Source organism: Zosterops lateralis (genome assembly GCF_965231275.1).
Source record: "Zosterops lateralis genome assembly, chromosome: 5".
Taxonomy (NCBI): domain Eukaryota; kingdom Metazoa; phylum Chordata; class Aves; order Passeriformes; family Zosteropidae; genus Zosterops; species Zosterops lateralis.
The window spans coordinates 2,204,149-2,224,626 of NC_139766.1; the positions used below are offsets into that span (position 1 = coordinate 2,204,149).

The 20,478-nt window shown below is 59.6% G+C and overlaps 1 protein-coding gene across 1 annotated transcript; it reads left to right on the forward strand.

The window, feature by feature from the left end:
* The first annotated feature begins 12,227 nt into the window (after window positions 1-12,227).
* NAGK (N-acetylglucosamine kinase) lies at window positions 12,228-18,999 on the forward strand. Its single transcript, XM_083860909.1, has 10 exons — window positions 12,228-12,269; window positions 13,030-13,114; window positions 13,704-13,802; window positions 13,903-14,044; window positions 15,119-15,229; window positions 15,309-15,421; window positions 16,146-16,233; window positions 16,761-16,858; window positions 18,083-18,161; window positions 18,260-18,999. Exons 1-10 carry the CDS (start codon window positions 12,241-12,243, stop codon window positions 18,445-18,447), a joined length of 1,032 nt encoding a protein of 343 aa, XP_083717035.1. The 5' UTR covers window positions 12,228-12,240; the 3' UTR covers window positions 18,448-18,999.
* Window positions 19,000-20,478: the final 1,479 nt, after the last annotated feature.

Consider the following 20,478-nt stretch of genomic DNA (forward strand, 5'->3'; position numbering starts at 1 on the left):
TCCCCGCGGCCGGAGGGGACAAAGGCCAGGCCGGGGGAGGTGACAAAGTGTCGCTAACGAGGCCTGGCACGTGTGACCCCGGGGGGCGCGGTGACCGAGCGGTGACACCGCGGGGACACAGAGGGGACACCGAGCGGGGGGCGGGGGGGGGCTGGACACTGTCCCCGCCTCTGTCCCCGTGTCCCCAACCCCAGTAAAGTGTCCCCAATCCTGTCCCAGTGTCCCCCATTGTGTCTCAGTGTCCCCCATTGTGTCCCCTTGTCCCCAATCCTGTCCCAATGTCCCCAATCCCGTCCCAGTGTCTCCCATTGTGTCCCCATGTCCCCAATCCTGTCCCAGTGTCCTGTCCTTGTGTCCCCATTCTGTCCCCATGTCCTGTCCCCATGTCCCCATTCTGCTCCCAATGTCCCCATCTCATCCCCATCCCCATGTCCCCCATCCTGTCCCAGTGTCCCCCATTGTGTCCCCATGTCCCCAATCCTGTCCCCGTGTCCCCATTGTGTCCCCATGTCCCCAATCCTGTCCCAGTGTCCCCCATTGTGTCCCCATGTCCCCAATCCTGTCCTCGTGTCCCCCATTGTGTCCCCATGTCCCCATCCTGTCCCCGTGTCCCCCATTGTGTCCCCGTGTCCCCAGTCCTGTCCCCGTGTCCCCCATTGTGTCCCCATGTCCCCAATCCTGTCCCCGTGTCCCCATTGTGTCCCCATGTCCCCATCCTGTCCTCGTGTCCCCATTGTGTCCCCATGTCCCCAATCCTGTCCTCGTGTCCCCAGTTCTGTCCCAGTGTCCTGTCCCTGTGTCCCCATTCTGTCCCCATGTCCTGTCCCCTTGTCCCCAATCCTGTCCTCATGTTCCCCATTGTGTCCCCATGTCCCCAATCCTGTCCCTTTGTCCCCCATTGTGTCCCCTTGTCCCCAGTCCTGTCCCCATGTCCTTCCCACCCCAATTTTCCCCTTTTCCCCACAAATCTCCTTTTATTTTTTGCCCTTTTCAGGAGCCGCTCGAGGCTGTACAGCGGCGACCCCAAAACTCCGGGTATGGTGGGAACCCCAAAATCCCTGTGAGCCTCAGGGGCCCTGGGCACCCCAAACACCCCAAAAACCCCAAACAAACACCCCAAATATCCCAAATACCCCAAAACCCCGAATACCCCAAAACCCGGCGCACCCCAAGCACCACAGGGGCCCCAAAAATCCCAAAACCCCCAAAAACCCCAAACACTCCTCACTCCATCCCCTCCCTGTCCCCCCAAATCTCCATCCCCCGATTTGGGATTTTTGTTCTCTCCCAGCTGGGTTATTATTGGGGTTATTTTTAGGGTTAATTTTTGGGTTGTTTTTAGGGGTTTTTAGGATTATTTTTGGGGGGTTTTTAGGATTATTTTGGGGGGGTTTTTAGGATTATTTTTGGGGGGTTTTTAGGGTTATTTTAGTTTTATTTTTAGAGTTATTTTTAGGGTTATCATTAGGGTTATCATTAGGGCTGTTTTTAGGGTTATTATTAGAATTATTAGGGTTATTTTAGTGCTTTTTAAGGGTTATTTTTAGGGGGTTTTAGGGTTATTTTGGGGGTTATTTTAAACTTATTTTTAGTTTTATTTTTCGTTTTATTTTTAGGATTATTTTTAGAGCTATTTTTAGGGTTATTACTAGAATTATTAGGGTTATTTTAGGGCTTTTTAAGGGTTATTTTTAGGGGGGTTTAGAGTTATTATTAGAGGGGTTTTTAGGGTTACTTTTAGGATTATTTTAGGGCTATTTTTAGCTTTATTAGGGCTAATTTTAGGGGTATTTTTGGGGTTATTTTCTTTTTTTTTTTTTTTTCCTTTTAGGATTTTTTCCTTCCCTCCCCCGCGTGTTTCCCGTTCCCACCCCAAACCCAAAACCCCGTGAAGTTCCCTCCGGGAGCTTCCGGCCAATCCGGGCGTGACAAATTCCGTGTTTTTTCCCTTTTTTTTTCCCCCTCCCCTTTCCCAGATCCTCCCGCCCCAAATCCGACCCCAAAACCCCCGCAGGGATCCGGGCTTGGAGCTTCCAGAAGTTTCTCGGGGTCCTCGGGGAGGAGTTTGGGGTTTCCTCCATAATTTTGGGAATGTTTTCGGCATCTCCGGGGTTCGGTTTGTTCTTGTGGGTGGAGGTTTGTTCCCCCCAAATCCCATAAATCCCATAAATCCCCATCCGTGGGGTTTTGTTTCCAAGCCCCATAAATCCCCATGGATGGAGTTTTCCTCCCCTCAGATCCTTCTGGAGGGTTTTTTCCCCTCAAATCCTATAAATCCCCATGGATGGGATTTTATTCCCAGCCCCGCAAATCCTCATGGATGGGATTTTATCCCATAAATTCCCATGGATGGGATTTTATCCCATAAATCCCCATGGATGGGGTTCTGTTCCCCACAAATTCTTCTGGAGGGGGTTTTCCCCAAATCCATAAATCCCCATGGATGGGATTTGTCCCCAATCCCACTCCCATTCCCCTGTCCGGAGTTTCTCCCCCTCCTTCCACCCCACAGCCACAGTTCTTGCCCCATTCCCACATTCCCCATCTCACTGTTCCCATTCCCACTCCCACCCCTGTTCCTATTTCCATTCCCATCCCAATCCCAATCCGATTATCCTATCCCATTATCCCATCCCATGGATCCCATCCCATTATCCCATGGATCCCATCCATCCCATCCATCCCCTTATCCCATCCTCATTCCCATTATCCCATTCCTGTTCCTATTCCCATTATCCCATTATCCCATTCCCGCTCCATTCCCCATCCCCGCACGCCTGGCCGGGCTGAGCAGTGCTGACAGCTGGGCACAGCCCACACTGTCCCTGTTCCATCCCATGGATCCCATCCATCCCATTATCCCGTTCCTATTCCCATTCCCATTAGCTCAGTATCCCATTATCCCAGTGTTCTGTTATCCCATTCCCCATCCCCGCACGCCTGGCCGGGCTGAGCAGTGCTGACAGCCGTGCCCCACCCGCTCCCTTGCCACTCCCTCCCATGGATCCCATCCCATTATCCCATTATCCCGTTATCCCATTATCCCAGTATCCCAGTATCCCATTCCCGTTCCATTCTCTCTCTCCACACGCTTGGCCGGGCTGATGGGCACTGACAGCCAGACACAGCCCATTCCCTCCGCGCTCCATCCCATAGATCCCAGTATCCCATAGATCCCAGTATCCTATTTCCATTCCCTGTCCCCACACACCTGGCCACGCTGATGGGCACTGACAGCCTGTCCCACCCGCTCCCACTCCATCCCATGGATCCCATTATCCCAGTATCCCATCATCCCAATATCCCAGTATCCCATAGATCCCATTATCCCAGTATCCCCATCCCCGCACGCCTGGCCGTGCTGATGGGCACTGACAGCCGAGCACTACCTGCTCCATCCCATGGATCCCAGTATCCCATGGATCCCAGTATCCCAGTATCCCAGTATCCCACTACCCCAGTATCCCATTATCCCAGTATCCTATTCCCATCCCCACCCCGCAGGCCTGGCCGCGCTGCCGGGCGCTGACTGCTGAGCATCACCGGCTCCATCCCATGGACCCCATTATCCCAGTATCCCATGGACCCCAGTATCCCACTATCCCAGTATCCAGGTATCCCATAGATCCCAGTATCCCATTATCCCATTATCCCAGTATCCCATTATCCCGCTCCTGTGTCCCACAGGCCTGGCCGCGCTGCCGGGCGCTGACAGCTGAGCATCACCCGTTCCATCCCATGGACCCCATTATCCCAGTATCCCAATAACCCATTATCCCAGTATCCCATTATCCCATTATCCCACTATCCCATTATCCCAGTATCCCACTATCCCATTATCTAAGTATCCCACTATCCCATTATCCCATTATCCCAGTATCCCATTATCCCAGTATCCCACTATCCCATTATCTAAGTATCCCACTATCCCATTATCCCATTATCCCAGTATCCCATTATCCCAGTATCCCAGTATCCCATTATCCCACCCCCGCAGGCCCGGGCGCTGCCAGCCGTGTGTGCCCCGCCCGCCGCCCCCGTTCACGGCTCGGTGCGGAGCGGCGGTTCAGGCTCCGGTCAGCCCTGCCCGCTCCTGCTCCTCCCCAGCCGCTCCTGTCAGCTCCGCTCAGCCCTGACGCGCTCCCCGGACCGTGAATGAACCGGGCATGAACCGGGGATGAACCGCGGCCGGGGACCAGCGGCCCGCCCGGGGCTGCGGGAACGGCGGGCGGGGGGCGGGAGACCCCCGGGACAGGGGAGAGGGAGGGGATGATGGGGGGCGGCAGCCGGGAAAAGGGGGGATCAGGAATGATGGGGGGCGGCAGCCGGGAAAAGGAGGGGAATCGGGAAAAGGGGGAGCAGGCGGGAAAGGTGGGGAAATCAATTAGGAAAGGTGGAGGATCGATCAGGAAAGGGGGGGGGATCGATCAGGAAAAGGGGGGATCGATCAGGAAAGATGAGGGGGGCGATCAGGAAAAGGGGGAACGGGCAGGAAAAGGGGATCGATCAGGAAAGGTGGGGGCGGATCCATCAGGAAAGATGTGGAGCGGTCAGGAATGGTGGGGAGCAGCCAGGAAACGGGGGATTGATCAGGAAAGGTGGGGGAATCAATTAGGAAAAGTGGGGACATCGATCAGGAATGGTGGGGAATCGACAGGGAAAGGTGGAGGATCGATCAGGAAAGATGGGGAGCAGCCAGGAAAAGGGGGATCAAATAAGAAAGGTGGGGAGGTCGATCAGGAAAAGGGGGAGTGATCAGGAAAGGTGGGGGATCGATCAGGGAAGGTGGGGGATCGATCAGGATTGGGTGAGGATCAATCAGGAAAAGGGGGGCGATCAGGAATGATTGGGAACGATTTGAGGTCTGGGAGGAGAACCCGGGGTCACCCCTGGATTTGGGGTCTGGGAGGAGAACCCGGGGTCACCCCTGGATTTGGGGATTAGGGGAGAACCCGGGGTCACCCCTGGATTTGGGGATTAGGGGAGAACCCGGGGTCACCCCTGGATTTGGGGATTAGGGGAGAACCCGGGGTCACCCCTGGATTTGGGGATTAGGAGGAGAACCCGGGGTCACCCCTGGATTTGGGGTTATGGGGGAGAACTCGGGGTCACCCCTGGATTTGGGGTTTAGGAGGAGAACCCGGGGTCACCCCTGGATTTGGGGATTAGGGGAGAACCCGGGGTGACCCCTGGATTTGGGGTCTGGGAGGAGCTCCCTGGTTTTGGGGCGCTCCCCATCCCCTGCTCCATCTCCTGCCCCTCTCCCCATCCCTTTTGGGGTCTCCAGGACACCCCGCTCGCCCTCGCTGGGGATTCAGGGGTCCCGTTTCCCCTTGGGTGGGATTTTGGGCTTCCCATCCCCCTCAGCCGAGATTTGGGGGTTTGGGGTTCCCTCAGCCGGGTTTGGGGGTCCCACTGTCACCCCAGATGGCTTTTGGGGTCTTGTCAGCCCTCGATGAGGGTTTGGGGATCCCACTGTCACCTCAATGGGGTTTGGGGGTCACATCTCCCCTTGTCACGGCTTCAGGTGTCCCCTCAGCCAGATTTTGGGGTCCCATTGTCACCACAACCAGGTTTGGGGGTCCCATTGTCACCCCGGCCGAGTTTGGGGGTCCCATCGTCACCTCAGTCAGGGTTTTGGGGGTCCCATTGTCACCCCGGGCCCAGGTGACACCGAGGAGGTGCCACCAGCCCAGGTGACTCCGAGGTGATGCCACCAGCCTGGGTGACACTGAGAAGATGTCACCAGCCTCCGGTGACACTGAGGAGATGCCACCAGCCCAGGTGACACCGAGGAGGTGCCATCAGGCTCAGGTGACTCTGAGGAGGTGCCACCAGGCTCAGGTGACACTGAGATTGGTGCCACCAGCCCCAGGGAGATGGCAAGGCAATGCCACCAGCCCCAGGTGACTTTGAGAAGGTGCCACCAGCCGTGGGTGACACCGACATGTCGCTAAGCCCGGATGACTCTGAGGTTGGCGCCACCAGCCCGGGTGACACCAAGGAGATGTCACCAAGCCTGGGTGACACTGAGAAGATTTCACCAGCCCGGGTGATACCGAGGAGGTGCCACTAGCCCCAGGTGACACCGAGGAGATGCCACCAGCCCCAGGTGACACCGAGGAGATGCCACCAGCCCCAGGTGACACTGAGGCTGGCGCCACCAGCCCGGGTGACGCCGCAGTTGGTGGCACCGGCGTGTCCCCAGATCCCTCCGGTGAGGCGGAAGAAGAAAATCTCCTCCTCAGAGTCATTAACTCATTTTCAGCCCGAAGTAGGTCAGGCGTGCGACACCGCGGCCTCCCCCAGGGTGACCCCAGGGGACAGCCCGCTGTCACCTCCCCGTCCCCTCCCCCCGCACACGGGGACGTGGCACAGGGCGGGGCGGTGACATCGCCACGTGTCCCCACGGGCGGGGCGGGGGAAACTGAGGCACGGGGAGGGTGTGGCAGGGGCGGGGGAAACTGAGGCACGGGGAGGGTGTGGCAGGGGCGGGGGAAACTGAGGCACGGGGAGGGTGTGGCAGGGGCGGGGGAAACTGAGGCACGGGGAGGGTGTGGGAGGGGCAGGGCTGTTCCGGAAGGCTCCGGGGGATCCCCCGCCCCCCCGCTCATTAGCGGTGATAATATCAATTAGCGATGCACCGATCAGCTTTAATGAGCGGCGCCTCCCGGTCCCTGCCCTCTGACCCCATTAGTGACCCCCGTGACCCCATCAGGGCTCTGCCCCAAAGGAGCGGCCCCGATCCCAGCAGGGACAGGATATTCCCTGTCCCCATTCCCTGACCCTGTTCTCATTCCCTTTCCCTGTCCTGTCCCCAGCCCAGTGTCCATTCCATGTCCCCAGTCCCCATCCCTGTCCCCATTCCCTGTGCCCATTCCCTGTCCCTATTCCCTGTCCTGTCCTTGTCCCTTTCCCCATTCCCTGTCCCTGTCCCCATTCCCTGTTCCTGTCCCTGTCCCTGTCCCCATCCCCATTCCCTGTCCCCATCTCCATCCCCTGTTCCTGTCCCTATTCCCTGTCCCCGTCCCCATTCCCTGTCCCGGTTCCTGTCCCTGTCCCCATCTCCACCCCCATTCCCTGTCCCCGTCCCCGGCCAGCACAGGGACAGCGTGGGCGGGTGCCCCGTTGGTGACCACACAGGTGACATTCCCAGACGGAAAGGCCACAGTGACATCCCGGTGCTCGTCCCCAGTCCTCAGAGCCGAGGCTGCTCCGTGACAAATATGTGACAGCACCCGGGACAGGCCAGAGCCATCGATGTCCCCAGGGCACAGAGCTGTCACCTCCCTGCCCGCCATCCCTGGATGATGGAGGGATGGATGGATGGAGGGATGGATGATGGATGGATGGATGGATGATGGATGGATGGATGGATGGATGGATGGATGGATGGATGGATGGATGGAGGGATGGATGGATGGATGATGGATGAGGGATGGATGGATGGATGATGGATGGATGGATGGATGGATGGATGGATGGATGGATGGATGGAGGGATGGATGGATGGAGGATGGATGGATGGATGGATGGATGATGGATGAGGGATGGATGGAGGGATGGAGGGATGGATGGAGGATGGATGGATGGAGGGATGGATGGATGGAGGATGGATGGATGGATGGATGGATGGATGGATGGATGGATGGATGGATGAGGGATGGATGGAGGATGGATGATGGATGGATGGAGGGATGGATGGATGGAGGATGGATGGATGGAGGATGGATGGATGGAGGATGGATGGAGGGATGGATGGATGGAGGGATGGATGGATGGAGGATGGATGGATGGATGGATGGATGGATGGAGGGATGGATGGATGGAGGATGGATGGATGGATGGATGGAGGGATGGATGGATGGATGGAGGATGGATGGATGGATGGATGGATGGATGGATGGATGGATGGAGGATGGATGGATGGATGGATGGATGGATGGAGGGATGGATGATGGATGATGGATGGATGGATGGATGGATGGAGGGATGGATGGATGGATGAATGATGGATGGATGGATGGATGGAGGATGGATGGATGGATGGATGGATGGATGGATGGATGGATGAATGATGGATGGATGGATGGATGGAGGATGGATGGATGGATGGATGGATGATGGATGATGATGATGGATGGATGGATGGAGGGATGGATGGAGGGATGATGGATGGACGGACAAATGGACAAATGGACAAACAGACAGAGGGACAGACTCTGGGAGTGGCACAGACAGCACCCACCTCACAACTGGGATCTCTGGAGTTCCGAAGCCACGGGAAGGTCACTGGACACAGGGAAGGACACACGGACAGGCCCCATTCCCCGCATCCCCTGTCCCTCCTGGCCCGTCCCTTGTCCCAGTACTGGTGGCAGGGATGTGACCCCGTGTGGCGCTGGAGCACCTGGGACACTGCCACAGCTCCAGTGCCACCATGCCAGGATGGGGACATCCAGGTGTGGGATCATCCATTTGGGGCAGGGATGGGATCATCAGGATGGGGATGGGTGTGGAATTATCCATTTGGGATGGGTTTGGGATCATCCATTAAGGATGGGGACAGTTGTGGGATCATCCACTCGGGATGGAGACAGGATCATCCACTCAGGATGGAGACAGGATCATCCATTTGGGATGGGGACGGGTGTGGAATCATCTGCTTGGGATGGGTGTAGGATCATCAGGATGGGGATGGGTGTGGGATCATCTGCTCGGGATGGGGACGAGATCATCCGTTTGGGATGGAGATGGGAACAGGATCATCCCTTCTGGATGGGGACAGGAATGGGATCATCCGCTAGGGATGGGAACGGGATCATCTGCTGGGGATGGGGACGGGATCATCCATTTAGGATGGGGATGGGATCATCCACTCGGGATGGGAACGGGATTATCCACTCAGGATGGGCACCCCAAATCCAACCCCAACGGCCGCCTGGCCATGGAGCAGCCACCCGCCCCACCCCACCCCACCCCACCACCGCCCCGTTCCCGTTTCTCCGCTCACCATCCTCCTCCTCCGGCCGGGATGTTCCTGGTGCCGCTCCAACCCCACCTCAGCATCATCGGGGTGGATCCAGACCCCAAAATTCAACCCAGCCCCTCCAAATCCCCCAAAATCCGCATTCCCACATGGAACAGAGCCGTTCGTGGCTGGGCCTTCTTCCCTTCCCTCCTTTCCCAGCCGGATCTGCCGCGGTCCCAGGGGATGTTCCACGGATGGAGAGGGGCTGAGCCCGGGATAAGGGAGGGGTCTCAGCCCGGATTTGGGGGGCTCAGCCTGGATTTGGGGGGCTCAGTGCAGATTTAGGGGTCCCAACATGGATTTGGGGGGCTCGGTCTGGGTTTAGGGTGTTCAGCCCAGATTTGGGTGTCTCAGCCTGGATTTGGGGGTCTCGGCTGAGAGTTGGGGGTCTCAGCCCGGATTTGGGGGATCTCATTCCTGATTTGGGGGGCTCATCCCTGGTTTGGGGTCTCCTCGCGCCCACGTCCCCTCTCCATCCCGCTGCCCTCGCTCTCCCTCCGTTACCAGCTCTGGGGATGGATCCACCTGGGAATTCCCGGGGTGGGGTCGGGGTGTCCTTGGAGCGCCCCCAAATCCCGCACCCCCAAATCCCGCACCCCCAAATCCTGCACCCCCAAATCCCGCACCCCCAAATCCCGCACCCCCAAATCCCGCACCCCCTTCCCGGCCTGGGATTCGCTCCCTGTTCCCCCCAAACCCTCCGTGTCTTACCCCGCGCCTCCCATCCCGCCGGTCCCCACCTCCGCCGGGTTGGGGACACATCCAGGGGACACCGCGGGGACTCTCCCGTGTTTGTCCCCGAGCGGGTGGCAGCGGGGACAGCGCTGTCCCCAACCCTCGTGGGGACACCGCGGACTCACCGGCGGCTCCGCGCTCCGCTCCAACTTTGGCACAAGTTGAGTGAGACAAAAGGCGGCGGGCGCTGTCCCCTTGTCCCCCCCGCTGTCCCCGCTGTCCCCGCTGTCCCCAGACTGGCTGGTGCCACCAGGAGTTAATGAGGGCACGGGGGGCTCAGGGGGGGCCGCACGCTCCGGGCTTTAACCCTTCCCCTGCCGCCGCCTCCCCGGGACCCCCGGGCTGGAAATTCGGGATGATCCCGGCGGTGTCCAGGGCCGGGGAGGGGCGGTGACTGTCCCCAGGAGGTGACACAGGACAAGGAGTGGTGACAGTCCCCAGGAAGAGGTGACACAGGACAAGGAGTGTCCCCAGCCCCGGGGGTCACTGTCACCCCCCACTGAAGGGCTGGGAGGAGGCCATCCCTGTCCTGGGATGGCAGTGTCACCATCCCTGTCCCTGTCCCAGGTGTGTCCCTGTCCCAGTGTCCCAGCAGCCCTGGCAGTGGCCATGTGGCCGTGCCAGGTGTGGGATGTGGGATTTGGGATTTGGGATTTGGAATGTGGGATTTGGGATTTGGGGTGGCCTGGCCGGTGCTGCCAGGTGGGAAGGAGCTCCAGCCCATGCTGGGCCACCTGTCCCCTCCTGTGGTCTCTGTGCCATTGTCCCCAGCTGGGGACAGCTGTCACTGCTCCTCATCCTGCCTGTCCTGCCTTGTCACCTTTTCTTTCCATTCTGGTGTGCCCAGACATCCTTCTGTCTGTCTGTCCATCCATGGATCCGTCCATCCCTGCATCCATCGTCCATCCATCATCTATCAATCCACCATCACATCATCACATCCCTGCCCCCAGTACCGGGACAAGGGACGGGCCAGGAGGGACAGGGGATGCAGGGAATGGGGCCTGTCCGTGTGTCCTTCCCTGTGTCCAGTGACCTTCCCGCGGCTTCGGAACCCCAGAGATCCCAGTTGTGAGGTGGGTGCTGTCTGTGCCACTCCCAGAGTCCATTTGTCCATCCATCCATCCATCCATCATCCATCCATCCATCCATCCCTCCATCCATCCATCCATCCATCCATCCATCCATCCATCCATCCATCCATCTATCCATCCATCATCCATCCATCCATCATCCATCCATCCATCCATCCATCCCTCCATCCATCATCCATCCATCCATCCATCCCTCCATCCATCCATCCATCCATCCATCCATCCATCCATCCATCATCCATCCATCCCTCTCTCCCTCGTTTTCCTCTCCTTCCATCTCCCCCCTCCCCTCTCCCTCCATCTGTCCCTCCCTCCCTGTCCCCAGGGCGGGCCCAGCTCTGGCTGTCACCTCCTGCCATCACTGTCACCTCTGTCCCCCACAGTGAGCTGTCACCTCCTGCCATCAGTGTCACCTCTGTCCCCTGCCGAGCTCTGTCCCCTGCAGGGGCTCAGGTGTGACCTCTCTGCCCCCGGGCACGGGGGGGTCCTGCAGCTGCTGGGGGGGGACAGTGGTGGGAGGGGACACAGGGGACACGGGTGACACGGTGGCTGCAGGCCCAGGGACACGTCCCTGGAGTGGGGGGGACAGGGGGACCCCCTTTGTTCAGGGGATTGTGGGAGGGGGAGTGTGAGGGGTTTTTTGGGGGATTCATCATGGGTGGGAATGGAGGATTTGGGGAATTTGTTTTGGGTGGGTACAGGGGGATTTGGGGGATTTGTCACAGGTGAGTTTTGGGGGATTTGGGGGATTTGTCACAGGTGGGTTTGGGGATTTGTGGGATTTGTCATTTGTAGGGGCGTGGGGCTGTGACATGGGTGGGTACAAGGGGGGATTTGGGGGATTTCTCAAAGGTGAGTTTTGGGGGATTTGTCACGGGTGGGAATGGGGGATTTGGAGGATTTATCACAGGTGTACAGGAGGATTTGGGGGATTTATCACAGGTGGGTTTTGGGGATTTGGGGGATTTGTCACGGGTGGGTACAGGAGATTTGGGGGATTTATCACGGATGGGTACGGGGGGATTTAGGGGATTTCTCCCACTCTGGGCCTCACACGCTGGTGCTGACGTGTCCACCCAGTGCCCCGTGAGCCCCGGGAGGGGACAGGGAGGGGACAGGGGGACCCGGGGCGGGCGGGGGCGGAGCCAATGTGGGGGCGGAGCCAACACGGGGGCGTGGTCAATAACGGTAATTTCATTCTAAAAACCATATATGTTGGTGGGCGTGTCTATGGGCGGGGCCACGCCTAAAGGGCGTGTCCATGCGGAAGTGGCTCGTAATAGGCGTGGTCATAATCCATAAATGGAGATGGGCGTGGCCACTGGCGTGTCCCCCGCCCCGGGGCGTGTCCGGGCGCGGGGGGCGGGGCCAGAGGCGGCCATGGCGTCGCTGTTCGGAGGCGTGGAGGGGTGAGGGGGGCGCCGGGGGCGGGGGGAGCTCCGGGGGACCCCCCCAACCCCAAATCCCTGATCCCCATCCCGGGGGGGTCCCGGGGGTCCCTCCGAGCGGTGTCCCCGCTGGGTGAGACAGGGGACAGTGGGGTGGCGCTGGGAGTGTCCCCATTGGGTGGGACAGGGGACAGTGGGGTGGCGCTGGGAGTGTCCCCGCTGGGTGGGACAGGGGACAGTGGGGTGGCGCTGGGAGTGTCCCCATTGGGTGGGACAGGGGACAGTGGGGTGGCGCTGGGAGTGTCCCCATTGGGTGGGACAGTGGGGTGGCGCTGGGAGTGTCCCCATTGGGTGGGACAGGGGACAGTGGGGTGGCGCTGGGAGTGTCCCCGCTGGGTGGGACAGGGGACAGTGGGGTGGCATTGGGAGTGTCCCCGCTGGGTGGGACAGGGGACAGTGGGGTGGCGCTGGGAGTGTCCCCATTGGGTGGGACAGGGGACAGTGGGGTGGCATTGGGAGTGTCCCCACTCGGTGGGACAGTGGGGTGGCACTAGGAGTGTCAGCACTGGGTAGGGGACATTGGGGTGGCACTGGCAGTGTCCCTGCACGGGGGGACAGTGGGGTCGCACTGGGAGTGTCCCCACTGTGTAGGGGACAATGAGGTGGCACTGGGAGTGTCCCCACTCGGTGGGACAATGGGGTGGCCCTGGCGGTGTCCCCACTGGGTGGGACAGGGGACAGTGGGGTGGCCGTGGCAGTGTCCCCACCCCTCTCTCGGCAGAGGGGGCACACACTCCAGGGTGGTGTTGGTGTCCGGGGATGGCCAAATCCTGGCCGAGGCCGAGGGACCCTGCACCAACCACTGGGTGAGCTGGGGACAGCCCTGTCCCCAACGTGGGCGGGACATGGGACAGGACATGGGGACATGGGACAGGACATGGGGACATGGGACAGGACATAGGGACACGGGGGCAGGACATGGGACACGGGGTTGGGGGACAGAGCTGGGTTTGGGATGTGGAGCTGGGTGTGGAGCTGGGTTGGGGACACAGAGCTGGGCTTGGGGACATTGACTGGGTTGGGGACATGGAGCTGGGTTTGGGGACATGGAGCTGGGCTGGGGACATGGAGCTGGGCTGGGGACACGGAGCTGGGTTGGGGACATTGACTGGGTTGGGGACATGGAGCTGGGCTGGGGACATTGAGCTGAGGTGGGGACACAAAGCTGGGCTTGGGGACACGGAGCTGGGTTTGGGGACACGGGTTTGGGATGGAGCCTCAGGGCTCCATCCTGTCCCCTCATCCAAAAATCCATGTGGGACCCCCGGGGTGATCTCAGGGTACCCCAAACCCCACATGGGATGCCTGGGGTGGCCTCAGGGTACCCCAAACCCCCATATGGTCCCCCCGGGGCGGTGTCAGGGTGACCTCAGGGTGTCCCCTGCCCTGTCCCAGCTCATCGGCTCCGACAAGTGCCTGGAGAGGATCGAGCGCATGGTCAGCGAGGCCAAGAGCAAGGCGGGCGCTGACCCACAAGTGCCACTGCGCTCCCTGGTGAGCCCTGTCCCCAAACTGTCCCCAAACTGTCCCCAAGCCCCCTGTCACCACCCCCAGGGCCACCACAGGGGTGACAGGGACGCTGGGTGTGTCACAGGGGCTGTCCCTCAGCGGAGGGGACCAGCAGGACGCCGTGGGGAAGATGAGGGAGGAGCTGCAGCGGCGCTTCCCTCACCTGAGCCAGAGCTACTTCATCACCACCGACGCCATGGGGGCCATGGCCACGGCCACCGACCACGGTGGGGGCTGCACGTCCCTGTCCCCGGCCAGATCCGTGTCTCCAACCCAGCTGCACACCCAGCTCCATGTCCCCAACCCAGCTCCGTGTCCCCAACCCAGCTCTGTGTCCCCAGCCCAGCTCTGTGTCCCCAACCCAGCTCCGTGTCCCCAACCCAGCTCCATGTCCCCAACCCAGCTCCGTGTCCCCAGCCCAGCTCCATGTCCCCAACCCAGCTCCGTGTCCCCAACCCAGCTCTGTGTCCCCAGCCCAGCTCTGTGTCCCCAACCCAGCTCCGTGTCCCCAACCCAGCTCCATGTCCCCAACCCAGCTCCGTGTCCCCAGCCCAGCTCCATGTCCCCAACCCAGCTCCGTGTCCCCAACCCAGCTCTGTGTCCCCAGCCCAGCTCCATGTCCCCAACCCAACTCAATGTCCCCAGCCCAGCTCTGTGTCCCCAACCCAACTCAATGTCCCCAACCCAGCTCTGTGTCCCCAACCCAACTCAATGTCCCCAGCCCAGCTCTGTGTCCCCAAACCCAGCTCCATGTCCCCAAACCCAGCTCCGTGTCCCCAACCCAGCTCAATGTCCTGTCCCCACATTCCTGGTCCCATGCTGCTCCAACCCCACATTCCCATCCTCATCCTGCCCCATTCCCTCTGTCCCATTCCCACTCCTCTATTCCCATTCCTGCCCCATCCTCTCCCTCCATTCCCATCCTCTCCTATTCCCACTCTCCCATCCGTCCTGCCACATTCCCATCCCCATTCCCACTCTCTCATCCCACCTCATTCCCACTCCCTCTCCCCACCTCATTCCCACTCTCCCATCCCCATTCACATTCCCATCTCCATCCCCATTTCCATCCCATCCCCATTCTCATCCCCATTCCCATTCTCCCATCCCCATTCCCACTTCCCCATACCCTATCCTGCCCCATTCCTACATCCCCATCCCACTCTCCATCTCTATCCCCCTCTCCCATTTCCACTCTCCATCCCCATCCCACTCTCCCATCCCCAACCACCACGGGTGACAATCCCGTGTGCGGTGCCACCCCCGGTGACCCCGCGGTGTCCCTGTCCCCGTCCCCGCAGGTGGCATCGTGCTGATCTCGGGCACGGGCTCCAACTGCAAACTCATCAACCCCGACGGCTCCGAGACGGGCTGCGGCGGCTGGGGACACATGATGGGGGACGAGGGCTCCGGTGAGGCTCCGGGGTGTCCCCAGGGATGTCCCCAGGGGGGTCCCGGGCAGGGGGTGACCCCGGTGCTGACCCCCCTCAGCCTACTGGATCGCCCACCGGGCTGTGAAGATGGTGTTTGACAGCATGGACAACCTGGAGGTGCCGCCCCACGACGTGGGGTACGTCCGGCAGGCCATGTTCGACTACTTCCAGGTGATGGAGGGGGGATGAGGGGGTTTGGGGTGGGTTTTGGGGTCCTGGAGGGGGTTTGGGATGGGTATCATGGTCCTGGAGGGGGTTTGGGATGGCTATCAGGGGTCTTGGAGGGGGTTTGGGATGGCTATCAGGGGTCTTGGAGGGGGTTTGGGATGGGTATCATGGTCCTGGAGGGGGTTTGGGATGGCTATCAGGGGTCCTGGAGGGGGTTTGGGATGGATATCAGGGTTCTGGAGGGGCTCTGGGATGAGTGTTGGGATCCTGGAGGGGTTTTGGGGTCCTGGAGGGGTTTTGGGGTCAGTGTTAAGGTTCTGGAGGGGGTTTAGGATGAGTATCAGGGTTCTGAAGGAGCTCTGGGATGAGTATTGGGGTTCTGGAGAGGGTTCGGGATGGGTTTTGGGGGTCTGGAGAGAGTTTGGGATGGATACTGAAAGGGCTTTGGAATGTGTATTGGGGTTTGGGATGGGTCTAGGGGGGGTTGGGGTCCTGGGGGGCTCAGGGTCATATTTTGGGATCCTGGGAGGGCTCAGGATGGTGTTTTGGGGTCCTGGGGGGCTCTGGGAGATGTTTTGGGGTCCTGGGTGGCTCAGGGTCATATTTTGTAGTCCTGGGGGGCTCAGGGCAGTATTTTGGGGTCCTGGGGGGCTCGGGGACAGTCCCAGCTCCACCCCAGCACCTCGGGGTGCCCAGGAGGGTCCCCAAAGCTGCCCTGACCCCCCAGATCTCAGACAGGATGGGGCTCCTGACCCACCTGTACCGAACCTTCGAGAAATCCAAATTCGCCGGATTCTGCCAGAAACTGGCTGAGGGTAGGGACGGCCCTGTCACCCTTGGCCCTGTCCTTGTCACCTGTTTGTGCCTGTCTCGTTTGTCCTTGTCCCCATTGTCCTTGTCACTCCTTTGTCCCTGTCCCGTTTGTCCCTATCCCATTTGTCCCTGTCACCTGTGTGTCCCTGTCCCCCTTGTTCCTATCTCCTGTTTGTCCTTGTCATTGTTGTCCTTGTCACCCTTTTGTCCCTGTCCCCTGATTGTCCCTGTCCCCGGTTTGTCCCTGTCACTTGTTTGTCCCTGTCCCATTTGCCCTTGTCCTCCTTTGTCCCTGTCCCCTGTTTGTCCCTGTCATCCTTTTGTCCCGTTTGTCCTTGTCCTGTTTGTCCCTGTCCCCTGCTTGTCACCCTTTGTCCCTGCCGGTGCCACTCCCTGCTCTCTGCCCTGTGCCCTCCTTGGGGTGGGGACACCCCGGTGCCACCCCCTGGGCTGGTGACACCCTCAGAGTGGGGACAGCAGGGTGTCCCTCATCCCTGGATGTCCCCACATGTCCCCGTGCCACCCTCAGGTGCCACCCTCGGTGACCCCCTGTGCTGCCACCTCTTCACCAAGGCCGGGCAGGTGCTGGCTCGTCACGTGGTGGCCGTGCTGCCCAAAATCCACCAGGTAAAGCCTGTCCTGAGGGCCACACCTCATCGGGGGGTGCCACTGTCCCCTCCTGAGTGCCACTGTCACCTCCTGAGTGTCCCCGGGTGCCACTGTCCCCTCCTGAGTGCCACTGTCCCCTCCTGAGTGCCACTGTCACCTCCTGAGTGTCCCCAGGTGCCACTGTCCCCTCCTGAGTGCCACTGTCACCTCCTGAGTGTCCCCGGGTGCCACTGTCCCCTCCTGAGTGCCACTGTCCCCTCTTGAGTCCCACTGTCCCCTCCTGAGTGCCACTGTCACCTCCTGAGTGTCCTCCATGCCACTGTCCCCATCCTGAGTGTCCCCGGTGCCATTGTCAACGTCCTGAGTGTCTCTAGAACTATTGTCCCCTCCCGAGTGTCCCCGGGTGCCATTGTCCCCTCCCAAATGTCCCCAGTGCTATTGTCCCCCATCCTGAGTATCCTCAGTGCCACTGTCACCTCCTGAGTATCCTCAGTGCCACTGTCCCCTCCCGAGTGTCCCCAGTGCCATTGTCACCTCCTGAGTGTCCTCAGTGCCACTGTCCCCTCCCGAGTGTTCCCAGTGCCACTGTCCCCTCCTGAATGTTCTCAGTGCCATTGTCCCCTCCTGAGCATCCCCAGTGCTACTGTCCCCATGCTCGGTGTCCCCGGGTGTCATTGTCACTCTCCTCAGTGTCCCTGGTGCCACTGTCCCCTCCCAAGTGTCCTCAGTGCCACTGTCCCACCTGGAGTGTCCCCACTGCCACTGTCCCCTCCTCAGTGTCCCCAGTGCTACTGTCCCCTCCTGAGTGTCCCTGGTGCCATTGTCCCCTCCCAAGTGTCCCCAGTTCCACTGTCCCTATCCTCAGTGTCTCTGATGCCACTGTCCCCTCCCGAGTGTCCTCGGTGCCACTGTCCCACCCTGAGTGTCCCCAGTTCCACTGTCCCCATGCTCAGTGTCCCAGCTGTCATTGTCACCCATGCTCAGTGTCCCCAGGTACCATTGTCCCCATCCTGACTGTCCCCAGTTCCACTCTCCCCATCCTCAGTGTCCCTAGTGCCACTGTCCCCCCTCCTGAGTGTCCCCAGTGCCACTGTCCCCTCCTCACTGTCCCCAGTGTCACTGTCCCCCCTCCTGAGTGTCCCCAGTGCCACTGTCCCCTCCTCACTGTCCCCAGTGTCACTGTCCCCCCTCCTGAGTGTCCCCAGTGCCACTGTCCCCTCCTCACTGTCCCCACGCTGCCAGAGCCTGTTCCTGGGTGACCTGGGGCTGCCCATCGTCTGCGTGGGCTCGGTGTGGAACAGCTGGGAGCGCCTGCGGGACGGTGAGTTCAGCACCGGGGAGGGGAAAAAAGGGATTTGGGATCATTTTTAGGGTCCCCGTGACCTCCTCACGGTGTCCCCGCTGTCCCCGCTGTCGCAGGGTTCATCCAGGTGCTGTCGCAGGCTCGGGACGAGGCTCCGGGTGGGGTTTTCTCGCGGTTCAGCCTCTTGAAGCTCAAACGGTCCTCGGCGCTTGGAGGAGCCCGGCTGGGGGCCCGGAGCGTGGGCACCGCGCTGCCGCTGGACCGCCAGGGCAACGTGGATGTCTTCTACACACACGAGTTCTGAGCGCTGAGGGCCCCCCAAAATACCCTGGAGAGGCCCCAAAATAACCTGGGAGAGCCCCAAAAATAACCTGGGAGAAGCAAAAAATACCCCGGGGAGAGCCCTGAAAATATCCCAGGGAATAGCCCAAAAATGCCTCGGGGAGAGCCCCAAAATTACCCCGGGAGAGTCCCCAGAAAATCCCGGGAGTGTGCCAAAAATACCCGGAAGAGCCCCCAAAATATCCCAGGGAGTGTCCCGAAAAGATCCCAGGGAATATCCCAAAAATACCTTGGGGAGAGCCCCCAAAATATCCCAGGAGAGCCCCCAAAATATCCCAGGAGTGCCCCAAAAAATATCCCAGGGAATATACCCAAAATACCTCGGGGCAGGTCCCCAAAATATCCTGGGAGTATCCCAGAAATAAGAGTGTCCCAAAAATATCCCAGGGAATAACCCAAAAATACCTCAAAAATATCCTGGGGAATATCCCAAAATATCCCGGTGGGACCCCGAAAATGGGGCAGGAGGGTCGGGGTGAGGGGTTTGTGTGGTTTGGGGTGAGGGGTCTGTGTGGTTTGGGGTGAGGGGTCTGTGTGGTTTGGGGTGAGGGGTTTGTGTGGTTTGGGGTGAGGGGTCTGTGTGGTTTGGGGTGAGGGGTCTGTGTGGTTTGGGGTGAGGGGTCTGTGTGGTTTGGGGTGAGGGGTCTGTGTGGTTTGGGGTGAGGGGTTTGTGTGGTTTGGGGTGAGGGGTCTGTGTGGTTTGGGGTGAGGGGTCTGTGTGGTTTGGGGTGAGGGGTCTGTGTGGTTTGGCAATAAAACAGTTGCACTGCCCCGAGGGGATGAGAATGGGATTGAGAATGGGGGAATGGGATGGGAGAGTGGGAATGGGGATGGGATTGGGATGGGAGAGTGGGAATGGGGATGGGAGGGTGGGAATATGGGGTGGGATAGGGATGGGAGAGTGGGAATAGGATATGGTGGGGATGGGAATGTGGGGATGGGGCAGGATGGGAGCAGGGATGTGGAGCTGGGGCAGGATGGGAATAAGAGCATGGAAATGGGATTGGATGGGGTTGGAAGGAATGGGAACAGGAACTGGTCCCAGCTCACCCTACTGGGAGGGGGAACATCCCAAACTGGGGTGGGGCTGTGGAAAAGGGACCCGAAAATTCCTGATTTGGTGCCTGAGGAGGGCGGGCTGGAGCATGGGAATAGGAATGGGATTGGGAATGGGAGTGGGATTGACAATGGGAGTGGGATCAGGAACAGGATTGGGAATGGGATGGGAATGGGATTGAGAATGAGAATGGGATGGGGATGGGATTGGAAACAGGATTTGGAACGGAAAGGGGACTGGGATGGGAAATGGGGTTGGGAATGAGACTGGGATTGGGTTTGCAAATAGGATTGAGAATGGGAGTGGGGTTGGGAATGGGATTGAGAATGGGAATGGGATTGGAAACAGGATTTGGAATGGGATTGAGTTTGGGAATGAGAATGGGATTGAGAACAGGGTTGGGATTTGGAACAGGATTGGGATTGGGGTGCTGGGCCTGCCAGCACAGGCAGGGAGGACTCTGCATCCAAGGAAAAGCAGGAAGAGGAAGAATCCCAAGGTTGGGATCAAGGATGTGACATCCATGACCTGGGAATGGACCTGGAGCTGCTGGAGCAGCTTTTTGGGTGATTCCCACTTTAAAAAAAAAAAAAGGGTTGGGGGTGGGGGGGAGGAATCCATTTTGGGTTATTTTTACTGGGAAAAAAGTGCCCAGAAAAGATGGAAAATCCTGTGGGAGCTTTTCCAGAAGGGAAATCCAGGGAATATTCCGCTGGGAGCACCAAGGAGACCCCACAGTTTTCCAAGGAAAAACTCCCTTCCAAAAAAAAGTTTATTTGGGATAACGCCTCGTCCGAAATTTACAGCGTGGGGAGGAGGGAGAGGGAAAAGGAGGGGATTGGGGGAGAAAAATCCAAGGAAAACCAGGAAAAGGAGACGGGGAAAATGTGGGATCGCTCCAGGGGATGGATCCCACCCTGCCCAGCCCTGGAGAAA